Source organism: Malus domestica, chromosome 01, assembly GCF_042453785.1.
Source record: "Malus domestica chromosome 01, GDT2T_hap1".
Taxonomy (NCBI): domain Eukaryota; kingdom Viridiplantae; phylum Streptophyta; class Magnoliopsida; order Rosales; family Rosaceae; genus Malus; species Malus domestica.
In genome coordinates, this window is record NC_091661.1 from 21,047,301 (window position 1) to 21,064,076 (window position 16,776).

A 16,776-nucleotide genomic window follows, 5' to 3' on the forward strand; every position below is an offset into this window, starting at 1 on the left:
GAGTTTGGTTACCTTGATAAAATATTCATCAACCATATTTCCCAACTAGAATCATTTCCTGAAAAGCTTATAAAAGTAGCAGAAGATTATCTAGAAAAGTGGAAAGAAATTTGCATAAGTTTTATTAGTAGTCTTTCAGATTGGTATGTACATATGCATAAAGAGAAAGCTAGGCATATAGCCATTATTAATGAAGAGTCCTTTAGACTATCCCCTATATCTCCACACAGGTGGACTCTTTCATGCAAAAATATTTGAAAATTTCGAGGGATCCAAATGTTTGCCTTAGATGAGTTTGAAGATTTTAAGTATGATATGATATTAGTAGCAGAAGTAGAAGAAATGCATATTTACAGCAAGTCAAAAGCCTGCCACCAGTCATACTGGAAGCCTCAAAATTTCAAAGGAGAAACAGAAGATATGTATTACAAGGTGAAAGAAGATAGAGAAAAAGAGGCAGAGCTAGTAGAAGGCGATGAGCAGTATTGGAATAATTTGACAGCAAAAAAGCTGCATAACATTGACAACATGATGGAAACATGAAGAGTTGATAGCAAATTAGCATAAGTTGAATAGCATCATAATGTATTTCCAAACAGAAATGTCAACATCATTGTGGACCGCTTTTAATGGCATAAGAGTAAATAAAGAAAAGAGTCTGACCCATTATAGACTTTTCATACACAAAATGTCATTTTAATTAAGAATGAATAGTGCTAGGCCTTTTTCATTAAAACTCCCAAGTTTTAACTTTCAAGTTTTCAACCTCTAACAATACGAACAACATCATGGTCTAACATATTTCTCTTTCACAATTTCAGAAGATCCCAAAGGTTCAAGTCCCCGCTCCCCAAATGATTTCTTTTGAATTTTTTAGTACAACGATATATTTTACACTAAAGGGAGAGGGAGTTTGGCTAGCCACATAATGGGTAATCTATTTTGGTATCGAATTTGCAATATACGAGATTCAAACCTAAGACCTCTCACTTACAAGTGAAGAAAAATATCACCAGACCTTAGTACTGATTGACTCTTTTGAAATTATATTAAAACGAAAAACATTTCAACTTCCACAATTTTAAAAGATATCCCACTAGTTTAGATCCTCGCTCCCCAAATGATTCTTTTGCAACTATAGAAAAACGAAAAACATTTGAACTTCTAACAACGCGAACAACACCATGGTCTAGTAGTGCTTCTATTTCACAATTTTATGAAGATATCCCCAAAAGTTCGAATTCCTGCTCCCAAAACGATTAAGCAAAAAACAATATATTATGTGGACTAGCCATCCATCATTACATCTGGTCCGTAGAAACAGAAAAAAGTCAAACTCTATAGGCTATACCAAATATAAACACTTCATCACTGCAAACCGTGGCTGGTACTCCCACATTTTAGAGCAGCAATAAGTAACCAGTAAGTATGGCATTACTCATCGTGTGACAGACAACAAAAACTAACCATTTTTCTGGTGAATGAGCCCCTCTAGCACCACTGCCCGTATAAAACTACTAGCCAAGCAAAAAAGCAGAACATTATTATGCCTAGAACCATGTTGAAAAAGTATTCTGATGGGGGACTTGTTAATGGGGGGGATGTCTCCCATGAAATGAAAGAACAGCCCTTCCAATTGCAAGTGGTTGTTGTGTTCTGTGTCTGCTTCACACCCTTTTCTGCATTATTACCTTGAGCCACCTCTGCTTCTTTGTTAGACTTTGTTATAGATGTCAACTTCGGAGGAAAATCAACAGCAGCTCGAAGCTCTGCAGCTTCTTTTGCCTGCAAAAATAAACCAAATTAAGTTGTGCAAATAGCCTCTACAAAGAATCATTATTCACGTTCTCCGTGCTGCAGTTTTGGGTTCTCTCACTCACCTTGCTTTGCTGCTGTTTTAATTCTTTCTGTTTGCTTAGTGCTTCGAGGGCACTAGTTGGATATGTTCTTCCACGTGTTCTTTCATTGTTATAGTATTCGTCAGGGGCTAATCGAATACATTTAAGCTGACGTAATTCTGCATCTACATCCACAGAGGAAGCATTCTTTACGTTTAAGGCATTATTGTGTCTTGATTCACGTTGCGGCCTGCTTGTTCTTTGATGTGTACCAGAATGCTCGTCATTAACTAATTGACCACGATGTGTAACAGAATGTTCATCAGTGACTACTTGAAGATGATCAGTCTGAGGTTTAGGTACTACATTGACAGAGGAAGCAGCCTGTGTCTGGTAAAGCATGACACCTTCCTGTCTTCTGGAGTGGCTCGAATCAACTGGTGGCTCACTAAGCATTTGTAAACTCATTTCCTGAAAAATAAAAAAATGTTCTAAAAACATGAATGTGTTTCCAAATCCTCCAGCACCAAAAAGTTGAGCAAATTTATAGCGTTTGCCAGTGAAAACTACCAACACAACAAAAAAAATATAGATTTGAAGCTTCTATTCTATGGGGAACGTGGGTTTTTTTTTTGGTTACCTGTGCAAGGAGTACTTCTGTGTCTGCGTCACTGCTTAATGCTTCATCCTCAAAATACACGCTCATAATTGACTGTGGCAGAGTGGAGTCGTTGAAGATGTTAGCATGAGTTGTATCAGGATGTGTGGAGACGTTGAAGATGTTAGCATGAGTTGTATCAGGATGAGTGGAGTCATTGAAGATGTTAGCATGAGTTGTTTCATCCTGATCCCCATCAACAATAATTGAATTTAAGAACTCTGCGAACTTATCATCCGGTTCATCAGCTCCAAATGCAGATTGCAACCCATGGTAATCATTATTACCAGGGGCACTTGCAAGCATACGACCCTCTTCCCTCTCAAAATAGTCCATGCTTTGTTGTTGCTGAGTATGCTCCTAAATTGTGAACCATAAATAAGCAAGGTTTTAAATCAGTTTCTTTTGCACCATTTATATATACGAAGTTAATCAGCATTCGTGTTCAACATTCTCACCTCTTCAATATCCATACCAAGTGCTCGTAGCAGTTGATTTTCGAAATCAGATTCATTGTTGTAAGTAATAGATTCAACATCCCAGTTTGCAGCATCCACATTCTCACCCAATTTCTTCTTTACGCAACAGAGAACGAAATCCCTCTGCACAATTAGGTTGCAAAACAAACCATGTAATGCAATGGCAGCAACACAAAATTAAACAAGGGTTCAAAACCAAAATGCCACTTAGTACTACGGTCTAGTGGTATTCCTCTTCACTTGTAAGTGAGAGGGCTTAGGTTCAATTACTCTCCAAAGGCAAATTTGAACCACATTATTGCTAGCCCATTGTGAGGCTTAGCCCATTCCCCCACCCCCCTAGTGTAGATAATATCGTTCGTTCAAGAAAATAAAACAAAAGTCATTAACCTTTGCACATTTATGTTAAAACAAATTTGGCTCAAAGGGGTTTCGCTTTTGATCCATTCAATGATTTCAAAACCAAAACCCCATCGAACCAAACCAAATAGGCTTCGGTTTCACAACAAAAACTCCTCAAGCCTCCAGTTTAGAACTTACCTCATAAAAACTGTTAAACAACGCTGCAAATTATACAGCATATTGATAACATTATTTGGAAACAATAAACCCAAAAAAGAACGAGAATGGTGACCTGATTAGCATTAGGATTGGTTTGGGGGATGTAATACTCATGCATACCCCAGTTGGTCCTTTGGGAATTACGAACAGTACCTCGGTAAAAAGTTAGAATCCTTTTTTTACCGATGATAGTTCTATTGTCTTGAGTCTTGACCGGTTTTTGGGCACCAGTGATCTTCCAGAAGCCTTCCTTCGTTGCCCTTTCGGTCTGGTTTCTGCTGTTTTTTTTGTAAGTGCTGAAGAAGTACCATTCTTGATCATCCGACTTTAAGAGTGAAAACCCTGCATAAAACACAACATTTGGTTCAAACCCAATTGTATATAAAGATTATCAGACTCATTCAAGAAACGGGGTAGCGTTTTTCGCACTGCATTTTTCGGCTGTTTACACCTTAAAAAATGAAACATTTTATAATTTTTCGAACTCACAGAAGAGTGCAGAAATCACTGGCCTTCGTAAAATTGTCACCCAAAAAAGATAACGTTTAGTTAACTGGGATTGGTAATAAGTTACATTAGGATTAAACCCAATCCCCTAAACAGTAAACAGAGATTCAAACTCGGTGTAACTGCAAATTGAAAAGTTTTAGTAAAATTCTCATAAAAATAATAAATAAAAAGATTGAATTTTTAAGAACTGGGTTTGATAATAAAGTTACATTTGGACTAACCCCAATTGCATAAACGGAGTGTCAGACTCATTGAACTGCAAATTCGAAGTTTTTACTAAAATTTTCAGCAAAATTTAAAAAACAAAATTTAAGAACTGGGTTTGGTAATTAATTTACATTTGGATTAAACCCAAAAACCCAATGGAGAATACAGATTGTCAGACTCATTGAACTAAGAAAACTAATGAAAATTTAAGACCTGGCTTTGGAAAATAATTACCAGGCAAGTCCCTTGGCTCGTGGTTGCAGATATTGATTTCACGGATGACGTCGCTGACAAGGTAATCCTTACCCTCGAGCTTCATCAGCAAGTAATGGTCGATCAGCTCTTCTTCTGTAGGGCGGAACCGGAATCCCACTGGCATCGACAGGTCACCTGCTGCTGCTCTGGTGAAGCGGTTTCTATTGGCAGCCATCTATCTTTCATGAAGGAGAATCGGAATCTGGGTGGATTTGTATAGGATTAGAAACACAGGAGAAACAGTACGGACATTGACTTGGGGTTTAATCAAAGTCTTCGGCTTTCAGCGGGTGGTTTTTGCTTAATGGAAGAAGATATTAAACTTCTGCTTCTGCTTTTTCATGGGATGTGGAATTTTTGTTGTCGTGGCGTTTGGTGGGAAGCTAAGCAGTCCTACGTGTGGGACCGCTTGCTGTATGGCTGGGTCTGCTTTTTGGCAACTCACTGAGAAGCGAGGGATCACGTAAGCATCTCCAAACGAGTTGAGCAAATTTTCTTGGACTTGGATTATCGATGTGGTTCCATCTTAATTAAAAATATGATACAAATAGATGATAAGAGTTTTTTTTTTTTCTTTGGAAAATGTCTTAACTTTATCATAATTGTGGGTTTAAATTTTATTTTCAAACTCTTTACTAAACAAATACTTTTGGATAGAAATATATTGCGAGACTCAATTTATAACTTGAAAAAGTAGCAATTACCCTATGAGTATTGTCACATCCCGACCTGGGGTCCACCACATCCCGGGCCCACTCCACCGTCGTAGCACGATATTATCCGTTTTGGGCCCCTACCACGCCCTCACGGTTTTGTTTCTGGAAACTCACACGAGAACTTCCTAGTAGGTCACCCATCATGGGAGTGCTCTCGTGCGCTACTTGCTTAACTTTCGAGTTCCGATGAACTCCGAAGCCAGTGAGCTCCCAAAAGGCCTCGTGCTAGGTAGAGATGGGAATATACATATAAGACTTACATCATCCACTCTCCTGAGCGATATGGGATGTTACAATCCACCCCTTTAGGGGCTCGACGTCCTCATCGGCACACTTCCGCCTAAAGATTGACTTTGATACCAAATTCTCACATCTTGACCTAGGGTCCACCACATCCTGGGCCCGCTCCACCGCTGTAGCACGATATTGTCCACTTTGGGTCCCGACCACGGCCTTACAGTTTTGTTTCTGAGAACTCACATGAGAACTTCCCAGTGGGTCACCCATCATGGGAGTGCTTTCGTGCGCTACGAGCTTAACTTCCGAGTTCCGATGAACTCCGAAGCCAGTAAGCTCCCAATATGCCTCGTGCTAGGTAGAGATGAGAATATACATATAAGACTTACATGATCCACTCCATTGGACGATGTGGAATGTTAGAAGTATACAATGTGAGTTGCTAATTCTTTAATTTGCTAATTTAGTTGCTACCTCCGTTGGCGATGGGTTTTTCTTACGTGACATAACAAATCTAACTTTGCTACTGAAATACTACCTCCCTTGAAGATGATATGAGAAATTTTGTACCCCATTTTGGTCCATAGCAGATTAAATGAGGGCAATTGAATATTTTTCAGTACTTATTTTAAAGCGTGAATTAAAAAGTAAATGAATAAGATCCATTGTGTAAGATGGAAAAGAGAGTGAATAAGGTAGATCAAGAAAATCTGATTGAAAAGGTCAGTAGCATTCCCATGTAGTTATTTTCAATCAAAATATGTCTCCATGTACTATCACTTCTAAGATATATTTATGAAGATGAGTGAGTGGACAATAATGAATTTTTACCTTTTATAAATATATATTATATCTCACTTTAGAGCACCTTTTTGCAAGTTTAAACCCTTTTTGGAAAATTCTTTAAGCGTAACAGGAGGAGATTCTATTATAATATATTTATCTCACTCCTTATGTAATTCACCCAAGTGTGGTTACTTGCAATAATCTTGTTAACCATAGTGTTCAAAAGTAGGGAAATGGAAAAAGAATCATGATGTGATGATTTCCGTAACAGTTAAGATTTGCTTGTAAATTTCAAAACCTAAATTTTAAAAGAAAGCAACATATACACATTATTTTTTTACTTTTTACACACTCGATTAATTTCCGTCATTAATTCTCATTTGGGTTTGTTCAACCCAAAAAATGCACGAGAAAATATACGGATGTGCTGAAGTCATACCTAATTACTAATTTAGTGCGTCTTCTTTCCAAATTTAGATTTTTTGTTTCTCTGTACGGACAACAAACACAGAAGCAAACAACGGCCTGCATTTCTCTTTGACATGATTGTGGGCCCACCTGATAGGACTTGCAGAGCAACAAGACAAATCCATTTAAGTCAAAAACTAATCGTATATCATCAAGTAGGATCTTCAAAATCCATTTGTTTCTGGTAAAAAGCATTCCACATTACAGCTGAGAGCTGCAAGCATGATTTCCCCACCACTTCCCCAAAAAATAAAAATAAAACGCAAAAGAGGTTTTTTTTCAAGTGAAATTTTTTTATAAATTCTTTGTCATTTTATAGTTTAACGATAATTTGTCTCAAAATTATAATTATAAAATATTTTGTTAAAAATATGAGGTGACGATGGTCTATTGAAAGTCTACTTCTTCCTAGCATTTCTCGGATGAAAAATAATTTGGGCAAGGCTAGTGAGAAACAGTTATAACAATGAAGAATATATACCAGAAAAAACTATCAAACCTACACAAGTACCCCAGAAGGGACCTTTCCTCCGTTGGCTATACACATTTCCTACAGATTCTGCATATTCCTTTCTGCTCCACTTATGCTCACCCACGAGTGCGTCGTTAAGTGCGGTTTACGACTGGCAACACCACATCCTTTCTGGTGAAAGTACAACCGATAGTCGAGCATGGTCAGAGAGAGTGTAATCATCGGGCCATATTCCCTTCTCCGCCTCACGGGGATATAGAACTGCATTCTTCACATTGAATCCGAGGGCGCCCTGCGTGCCTCGTTTGGACTCCTCTCTACTACCGATGAGGCTTTCCTTTTCCTCTGATGCTGTCGAACTCCAGATTCTATTCTGCAGTGTCAACGGTTTTACACACAAGATGTAAATGTTATAGATCTTTTGGGTGACTACCACTTGAGGACAATGGTAATGCAAGTTCAAACTGAAAATAGATGAAATTTTATGGATGTAAAGGTACCTTAAATTCTTCGTAATCAAGGACACCATTTGCGTTGGCATCTGCTTGGATCCAGAGATCCCTCGTCTCCTGGAAACCTAGTCCCGTAGGATGACCAATTAAGTTAACCTGCAAAAGACCTATATGAGCAAGCCTGATCTTTCCATTTGAACTTTATATAGATTAGTAGCAAATAGAACCAACCTGATGTAGTCCTTCACAGAAAGCTGTGGTCGTAATAAAATCACCATGACTATCACCCTTTAGAAAGGCAAATGCATCATTTTCAGCCATCGAAGCTTTTCGGAGCTGGCGCTGAAAACCCCAAAAGGAAAAAGGAAGTTATTAGGATCACATGTGGAAACTGTCTAGGGCGTGGGCGTGCATGCACTATAATGTAAACGATCAAATGCATCCTTTTGGAAGTTTTGAACAGAGCTTTTGTGCACAATATATCTGACGAATTACGACTCGCCTTCTGTGGCAAGATATTAGATAGAATATGGAAAACGAACTGCTTACCTGTAATATTCCAAAAACAGCTTCGCACCAACTAGTCTTTAGTGGTTTTCGTGACTTATTGGGATTACAAAGCCAAATGAAGTCAACACCGCAGATGTTTCCCCTATGATTACGGTGGCTAACCCACTGTAGGATATAAAATACAAATATTGCGTTAATATTAAACATGATGAGCATTGTATATATGGGCTCTGTTGCCGCAATGTAAATCACTGATTTCAGAACTTAAATCCAGAAAACACCAACCTTGTGAGCATCCGCATCAGTATATTGATGAGCAGTATCATATGTTGATTCAAACCCCTGCGATCTAAGGAATTTGTACACATGGCCACGCTTACTTCCGTTCCAGTCACTGCATTGAGAATAACATAAAACAATACAAATATAAGACCGACAATTCTACACAAAAGAATACAACCAGAGTTAGCCTACCATTTATTAAAATTCCATTGTGAAGGCGGCCTTCAAAAGCAATTATCAATTAGGATAGCTGGCACCTTCAAAACGATGTACATTTTAAAGGTTTTCTTCAGAGTATTAAAAATGAGATTTTGTCATCAAACAGTAACTAAGAAAGACAAGACAGAAGACTCACCCACAGAGTACGATGGGCATCGGGTTTAGCTTATTTTCATTCTGATATGACTCCACAAATTGCAAAATTTTGTAAACCTGTTATAAATTGCAAGACACAATGGTTAGAGTGATTGCAATTGCAGCTTGTTCAAAATAAGTAGACCTTGATATGCCAATAGTTGATAACTAGAACGAAACTTTGATTACCTGATACAATCGCACTAAAGAGAGACTGGAATCGTGAGGAAATAACAAGTGAGTATTCACAATTAGCATTTCTTGCTGAACGTTTCCTCTCTGGTTTTGTGAAAATGGGGAAGCTAACTGAACATGTAACAGCTGAGCAACACGATCTCCAAAATCATTAAAATGCAACTCTCGATAGTTTAGAACACTAAAGCAATCCCTCCGCACAGCAGTCAGCAAACCTGCATAGAGAAAATACAATAAGTCAAGCCATAGAGCATGGAATAGTACTTAAAAAGCTCATTTCAATCATGACAACACTCTCAAATCAAGAAACGAGTTGATATCAAACTGGAAGGCCATTCTGATATATGAAGAACCAGTGGAAGAACTCTCCTATATCTTAGACTGCTGACGAAACAGAAGGGATGGTGGAAAATTGTACTGGGAAAAGATAACAAAGAAAAGGCCAATTCAACCGCAAAGTGTTGGGACACAGGACTCTGATGCATGAAACATGAAACCATTTGTGCAGAATAATGCACATTTTTCTCAGAACTTTCAAGTTGTTCAGCATCTGACTTATATTGCAGTTGTGAACTTGGAATTAACATAGAAATGTAAGTTAAAAAACTGCGAATTTTACCCATGGACTAAAGCAATAATGAGATTTAACTGAATTTGAATGATCCCAGATAAGTCTAATGTATTAAAATTGACATTAAGGAATACATCAAAGATGCAATATACCGTCACCCCGGTTGTTAGTTCGGGCAAGCTTGAAGGTCGTATAGCCTGCATCACCAAGCCTGTCCAGGTACATATTCACAAATTCTTCATTTCCAACCCAGAACTCCTAATTTTGCAAAAAAGGGGTTAGTGTCAGCACATATAGCTGGAAAGGGCCATGACCCTTAAAACCTCAAACAAGTTCACTTTGTTCTCATGTGTAACACGGGATATTTCGTTTGAGGTCCAAAAATATTTTCGATATTAGGATTAAGTCCAGACAGCAATTACACAAAAGAGCAAAAGGGTACTCAAATATAACCTGCAGACAAATAATGGCAGATGATTCATAGAGCAACCTATCCAAAATCCTCTGGTTCCTGGCCACCCAAAACGCCCTGTAGTCGCTCTCTCGATGGCTTTGATTCTGTTTCACACACACCACAAAGAAATTGAGAACACAAAAACAAATAAACTAACAGTTCGATAACCATTTCGTGATGAGAACATCTACGAACGAAATGGTTGTAAAACGGCTCTAAAAACAAAATAGCTATCAAATGAAGTGATTATCAAACGGCTCTAAAAACAAAATATTATCAAATGAAGTGGGTTATCAAACCGCTCTAAAAACGAAATAATTATCAAACCACCGAAGAACACAAATGGGATAGAATAGGACCTGTTGATCGAGTCGTTTATAGATTGGAGCCAAAATGTTGAAAGTCGTGCACGAAACTAAGCAAGGCCCTGCCAAAGTCTCTGGCTTTGGCTCTGATATCGACGGAAACGAAGTGCAGCTGCCGCTATAGCTCCTTGAAAGGCTCTCACTTTCTCTGCGATTGATCTTTGCCACATTAGAACTTCCACCTAAACCCTGCAAATTCTCAAAATCTTCAATACCCAATATCCAAAAACAGATTTCCCGAGTACCCATTTTCTCAGATACCAAATCCATGAAAGAAAAACAGAATGAATCTAGAAAGAGAAAGAAGAGAAAGACGAGAGAGAGATACCATGTTAAAATCCTAGCCCCTGTAATTGTTTCTGATACAAAAGTTGCTAAATTTGGAGAAGATTTTAACCAAGAAGATGAAACGAGTGATGGGTTTGTTTCCAATCTTCCAATAATTTCCAAAGTTTTTGAAGTTGCGTAGATTGAAGATCAATATGACTGGATTTTTTATGAACTGTGTTACTTATAGCAAAATGTTGGGGATGAAAAGTAAAGTCTGGAACTTGAATTTTGCAGTCCGCGTTAAGGATAGAATCATAGGAGCCAATGGGATTGGAACCTTTTGTGGTGGGATCAAACCGAAGGTTCTGCTTCTATCTTAACCAAGAATATTAAGGCTCTCTAGATGATGTGACATGTTAATAGAAAATATTTGGATGGATTAGGCAAATCAAGCTGCGGTATTTTACTAGGGGCCGCATTTATCTACTTATAGTATTATAGGCAACATCGTGGATTTGAAAAAATAGGTAAAAATTTGCAAACTTAATTAACTATAATAATGGAGCTAGTTTTTGCCTAGCTCATCAAAATGAGTTTGTTTACTTAATTCCCAACACTATTGGAGAGGATGCTCTTACAGTATACAATCTCTTTCTCAATTTTGTCACTTTGAATAATCAATCTACTATTTGCCAATTGCAAGAGTGTGTCCTACTCCTACTCCAACTAGGCATTAAATGGCACAGGTTCTGAGAATTTTGGATGCAAGTGTGATTGTGTTGTAGATATCGAAGTTTCGATAAAGTAAATGTTCACCAACACAATAAATTTCGACATATCAGAACTTATGTGGCATGCATCGTCCGTAACAAATAGCACACATAGCACGTGATTTATCAAAGCTGGACGAGTCATCAAGAGTGAGACGTGTCAACATTTGGTTGAAATTAATTAAGGAATTCTCTTTATTAATTCTTTGATTAATTTTAATTGAAATCAAACAAATTAATTGATATAAAATGTGATTGATTATTTGATAAAGTCAAATCACCAATGAAGCCCAAAATCAAGTCTCGGTTCTTTTGCTAATTAATCAAGTTCACAATGAATGCCAAATCAAGATTCAAGCAACACTTGGAGAGCCTATAAGTACGAGGCTCCATGACAAAGAAAGATGACAATTTCAACCCCACACTCAGTCGCTCAAACTCTCATGCCCCAAACACTCTTAAATACTCTGAATACTCAAAAAGCTTTCTGCACTCTACAACCCTGGAGATCGAATGAGAGGATTAACACTTTGTAATAAGAGATTGTTACCCTAAATTACATTAATACAATAATTTATTTTTTACACGTGTTCTTATTTAATTTGTTACACGAATTTTGTGTTTCCATGTGTAATCCACATTCAATAGCAATTGGACTTTAGTAAATGACGCAGGCCTTGCCGCCGCATAGATGGGTCAGCATTATCGAAGGTTGGCAACGGGTGGCCGTGGATCAACGGAGCCAGTAGTGGATCAACGGAGCCAGTAGCGGATCGACATTTCGGAGATAGCGGATCACAGTCTCGACCGCTGAATGGTCTTGATCTTGGAGGCCATGGTGACAGCGACGAGTTTGGGGGTTTCGAATACGGCGACGATCTAATGGGAGGAATTGGGTGAAGAGGGTAAAGGAAAGAAAATGGAGGGAAGGTGAAGAGGGTGGGGATGGGTACGGTATAGAGGTTGGGTGGGTGCAGGAAAGAGAAAGGAGGGGGAGGAATGTCAGGGTCGGGAAGGGTAAGGTACGATGCCCAAGAAAGAATTTTTTTTTTTAATTTTTTAAGTTTTAATATCCACTCGGGTCCATATTGACACGTGGCGCCTAATCATTGTCATGTAGGCGCCACGTCATCAGTTAACGGATGTTTTGACGGAAAACTTAACGGATGTTTTGACGGAAAACACGGATGTATGAAAATGTCCTAGAATTATGAATTTAGTTACCAGACTGAGACGAAAAAGACTTCTTGTATCAAAAGTTAAAAATCAAGAAACTTTAGGGTAATAAATTGAGATTAACCCTTAATCTAATTACTGATATATTATAAATTTCACTTTGGAATCGGCCAACGAATGTTGTGGCTTGAAACCCTAACATTGCTCACATTTGACACACCACTGGATCTACGTTAGACTTAGTCTATCAATTAGCCCCATCGTCCATCATTGCTAGACATCAAATTGTTAAATGTTTCTTTTGATATTCTCATTGGACATGGTCGTCATAAAAACAAGATGTTCAACAAAATATCACAATAAAATTGAGATAGAATAGTTAGATAAAGTGGTGTCTAATTTCCATCTTACGCTCGATATGAAATGTTCTTAAATCCGCCACTAATCTCACAATTTGATTTCAACTTTCGTTGAACCTTAGTGAGTAATATTACCATCGTCGCATGAGATGAACCCAAATATGGGGATAAAGAAAAAAGAGAAATCATCATTAATTTGCCACAAAAATCTTGTACCGAAAGCTGAAAGATTAGGTAGCAGTTGCACCTAAAAGGTTCGAACGCGGTATTTCCAAAAAAAAAAAAAAAAAAAAAAAAAAAAAAAAGTTTGAACGCGCAAAAAGATGTCAAGTTACCCTGTCTTTTGTGTTTGACGCTGTGCATTTGTCGGTCCCCCACCCTTTCTCATTTTCTTGGAAGGGGACTTTTTATTTAATATTTATTAAGGTTTGGTTAACCCACTTATGTTCTATATACATACCCGAGCCATATGTCCCCCATTGTGCATTGGACCATTTCTAACCTTGAAGTAAAATTTAAAATTTTTAGTTCAGAAAATTTAAGTTTTAACTTAAAAATATCTTTTCTGCTCTAATTCTTATGACTTAAAATTTTAACTTCAGATTATTAAAAAATGAATTTAGGCTATTTTTTTTAAATTAACTTTTAAAAAAAATATGTAGGCTATCCTAAATTAATTTTATGAACATTTTAACCTAAAAATATTTAAATTCCGATCAATGTTGAAAAATCACTAAATCGACACATGAAACTCATGAAGCGCTATAGAAAAATCATTAAATCAGATCATTAATAGACCATGATTAATAGAAACGGTTTTGGAAGATGGTAGAAAGAAAAATTGAAAGAATTGTAGGAGAAAAGTGAGTTTTGTGTGGATGTTTGAACAAATATATAGAGTTTTATAGAGTTTTTGGATGAATTTTGAATTAAATAATATTTTTTAATTATTTTAGCTGTTGAATTTAAATTTGGGACATTAGATATTTTTTTTATTGTTAGATTTGATCATATTTGATCTCAACCGTTAGATTCAATACATATCTAAATATAAAACTAAAAAAAAAAGTTTGAACGTGGACCATTAGATCAACCAATGATCCATTTAAATCGGACCGCACGATCAAAAATAGAGCTGTTAGGCTCATGTTTGATTAGCAACAAGTGGGTTAGGGTCATGATTGCATGGCAACAAGTAGGCAGCAAGCCCACGTGGGTGTGTCGGGTAACCTTGTGAAATCCCGTTCCTGAATTTCACTATTGTAATTGACGTATTATGTATAAGTAGGACTTTATATTATTTTCTAGAATATATTTTAATTTTATTAATTTTAGATTTTACTTAAACTAATTACGAAGTTTGAATTTTGGTCATTGATCGTTAAAAAATTCATAGACCTTACGAAGTCACACTAAGTATAATATTTTAGTACTCATAGCTAGGAACCCGTGGGCACAAGTGGAACGAGATTTGGTTATAGAATGAAGTTTTTATAGGACTTTAAAGTTAAGGGCATTTTTGGTGAAATACCCCAATTTCTAGATAAATCTATTGGTTATTTGGGTTCACTGGTGTCCACGTCCTTCTTTTGTTCCGAGTTCTCTCTCATCTCGGGGGGAAGGGGGGAAGAAACCCTCACTCTCTTTCGCAAGAACCCTTTGGAGCTCTCTATGTTTCTACTCCCACATTATCTCATCAACTCCAAGTCTCAAGGAGGGAGGGGAATCGAAAATATCAGAGCATTGGGAATCTAAGGAGTTGTATGGGGTTACACAATGGTGATTCTTCAACCTCAAGCTGGTGGAATGAGGCCAATGGGTGGCCTGACCTTGCCATTTATACCATAAGTTCAAGTTTTTAGTAAAAATATGAAATATATGATTATGCTTTTAATGTATTTTTCTTAATCATAAATTTGGTAATTATGATGAAAAGTGGAGCTGAATTATGACTCTAATAAGCTTATTTGATAAGCTAAAAGCACCTTCCAAAAGTTTATAATTTCTAATGTTATAGAGGGTTTAAGAAAAATACCTGTTGAGAGTTGTCCCACATCGGTGAGGGACAAAATTTGATATGTGCTTACATGATCTTGGGCTACTCCCCATATTGCCAATTGGTTTTATAGTGGAACCTCAATTTCATCATGGTATCAGAGCGGGTTGTCCTCGTGTGAAGCCAAATGGCCACACGCGCCCTACGTCACCCAGTTGTTGTCTACGTGTAGGCTTGAAAATCGGCCACACGTGCGGGGGCATGTTGAGAGTTGTCCCACATCAGTGAGGGACAATGTTTGCTATGTGCTTATATGGTCTTGAGCTACTCCCCATATTGCCAATTGGTTTTATTGTGGAACCTCAATTTCATCAATACCATAGAGCCATCATACCAATAGCATTCCAATATGTAATGGTGTCTATTTTCTCTCCTTTTGTGTGTTCTTTTGTTGTACTTGGCAATATATAGTATTGATTTTGCAAATGTTCCTACTAGAGAGACTATACTGTGTAATCGGGTATTCAATGAGAGAAATAGAGACAGAGATATATTTGGTTGCACTCAACATTTATATGGGAGGCTCCTTATTAAGGGATGCATGACTTTCTTTTAACTGTCACTCTCATAATATTATGGTTGTATTTTTACAAAATCATATCATGTGCTAGTTGTAATAATTGTGCTAAGAGTCTGTTGCCTTCTTTGATCTGGAGTGCATGTTCTGTGATGGTGTGACATTTATGTACGGTTTCTGTATGCATGTATGGTTTTTTTTTTTTTAGATTGTTGTTGGATTTAGACATTTTTGTTGGTAATGGCCTTGTTGCTTATGGATATAAATGTTGTAAGAAGATATGGTAATTGTTATATGTATTGAATATCTAATTAAGGTCTCATTGTTTAACATTATCAGAACTTTTGCATATGTCTGAAGTTGAACGAATACTTATATATACATATAAAATCTGAAAGGAATGGAATTGTTTCCTTGTTTAGTAACTGTGTACATATATCTATGTATGAATATTCCAATGAACTTACTTATGGATATAAATGTTGTAAGAAGATATGGTAATTGTTATATGTATTGAATATCTAATTAAGGTCTCATTGTTTAACATTATCAGAACTTTTGCATATGTTTGAAGTTGAACGAATACTTATATATGCATATAAAATCTGAAAGGAATGGAATTGTTTCCCTGTTTAGTAATTGTGTACATATATCTATGTATGTATATTCCAATGAACTTACTTATATCTCTTGAAATACGTACGTACCAATCGCCATAGCTTGTATGTACAGGTACATCTATATTTGTAAACAACATCTTCACTTATTGTCCAAAAATGTTTTCATTCAAATGTTTCATTTATTTTGATCATGTTATTTCAAGTTAATCAAAATAATACTTGGATTTGAGGGTGTGAATTAGTAGTCTCAAGTAATCTAATTAAGACTAGAGTCGAAGGTGATGCATTTAGTAATTGCGTACACTTGTGAATAAGAGTTGATCGAGGTGGTGGTTTCTTGTTTTAATAACTCGAAACAATGCTTTGGAACCTAGATATGGGAAATGCAGAAATTGATAGTGTATGTGCTCACTTTGTAAATCATAGGTGCTGAGGTAGGTGTAGGTTGTGGGTTGATCTAATTGCAACATGTAGCAGTGGTAGATGGATGATACTGCTTGGTATATTCGCGATATGGGACCATACGTATTTCAGGGGTGATCATGCTTGGTATATTCGCGATAGGTGATCACCGCCTGCATGCTTAGATTATGCATATGGTTCTGCTTGGTATATCCGCAATTGGGGACCATACGCAT

General features: G+C 37.0%; 2 protein-coding genes across 2 annotated transcripts; both read right to left on the reverse strand.

Moving 5' to 3' along the window:
- Nucleotides 1-1,259: 1,259 nt before the first annotated feature.
- On the reverse strand, nucleotides 1,260-4,866 carry LOC103424083 (NAC domain-containing protein 69-like). The gene is made up of 6 exons (XM_029099987.2): nucleotides 4,488-4,866; nucleotides 3,610-3,878; nucleotides 2,955-3,098; nucleotides 2,479-2,856; nucleotides 1,881-2,309; nucleotides 1,260-1,785 (listed from the first exon to the last, which is right to left on the reverse strand). Exons 1-6 carry the CDS (start codon nucleotides 4,681-4,683, stop codon nucleotides 1,492-1,494), a joined length of 1,710 nt encoding a protein of 569 aa, XP_028955820.1. The 5' UTR covers nucleotides 4,684-4,866; the 3' UTR covers nucleotides 1,260-1,491.
- Nucleotides 4,867-7,173: 2,307 nt separating this feature from the next.
- On the reverse strand, nucleotides 7,174-11,090 carry LOC103420406 (uncharacterized calcium-binding protein At1g02270-like). The gene is made up of 11 exons (XM_029100027.2): nucleotides 10,699-11,090; nucleotides 10,365-10,559; nucleotides 10,005-10,109; nucleotides 9,704-9,809; nucleotides 8,975-9,195; nucleotides 8,787-8,863; nucleotides 8,435-8,543; nucleotides 8,189-8,314; nucleotides 7,871-7,981; nucleotides 7,688-7,795; nucleotides 7,174-7,560 (listed from the first exon to the last, which is right to left on the reverse strand). Exons 1-11 carry the CDS (start codon nucleotides 10,699-10,701, stop codon nucleotides 7,333-7,335), a joined length of 1,389 nt encoding a protein of 462 aa, XP_028955860.1. The 5' UTR covers nucleotides 10,702-11,090; the 3' UTR covers nucleotides 7,174-7,332.
- Between the last annotated feature and the right edge of the window lie 5,686 nt (nucleotides 11,091-16,776).

What these genes read in the sequence shown, in the direction of transcription:
- LOC103424083 (XM_029099987.2), bottom strand. Translation starts at nt 4,683, where the DNA reads ATGGCTGCCAATAGAAACCGCTTCACCAGAGCAGCAGCAGGTGACCTG. An exon ending in CCAATCCTAATGCTAATCAG is followed by an intron (nt 3,099 to 3,609) that starts GTCACCATTCTC and finishes CTAATTGTGCAG; the next exon opens with AGGGATTTCGTTCTCTGTTG. An exon ending in TTGGTATGGATATTGAAGAG is followed by an intron (nt 2,857 to 2,954) that starts GTGAGAATGTTG and finishes TTCACAATTTAG; the next exon opens with GAGCATACTCAGCAACAACA.
- LOC103420406 (XM_029100027.2), bottom strand. An exon ending in CTGCCATTATTTGTCTGCAG is followed by an intron (nt 9,810 to 10,004) that starts GTTATATTTGAG and finishes TTGCAAAATTAG; the next exon opens with GAGTTCTGGGTTGGAAATGA. An exon ending in CTGATGCGGATGCTCACAAG is followed by an intron (nt 8,315 to 8,434) that starts GTTGGTGTTTTC and finishes TATATCCTACAG; the next exon opens with TGGGTTAGCCACCGTAATCA.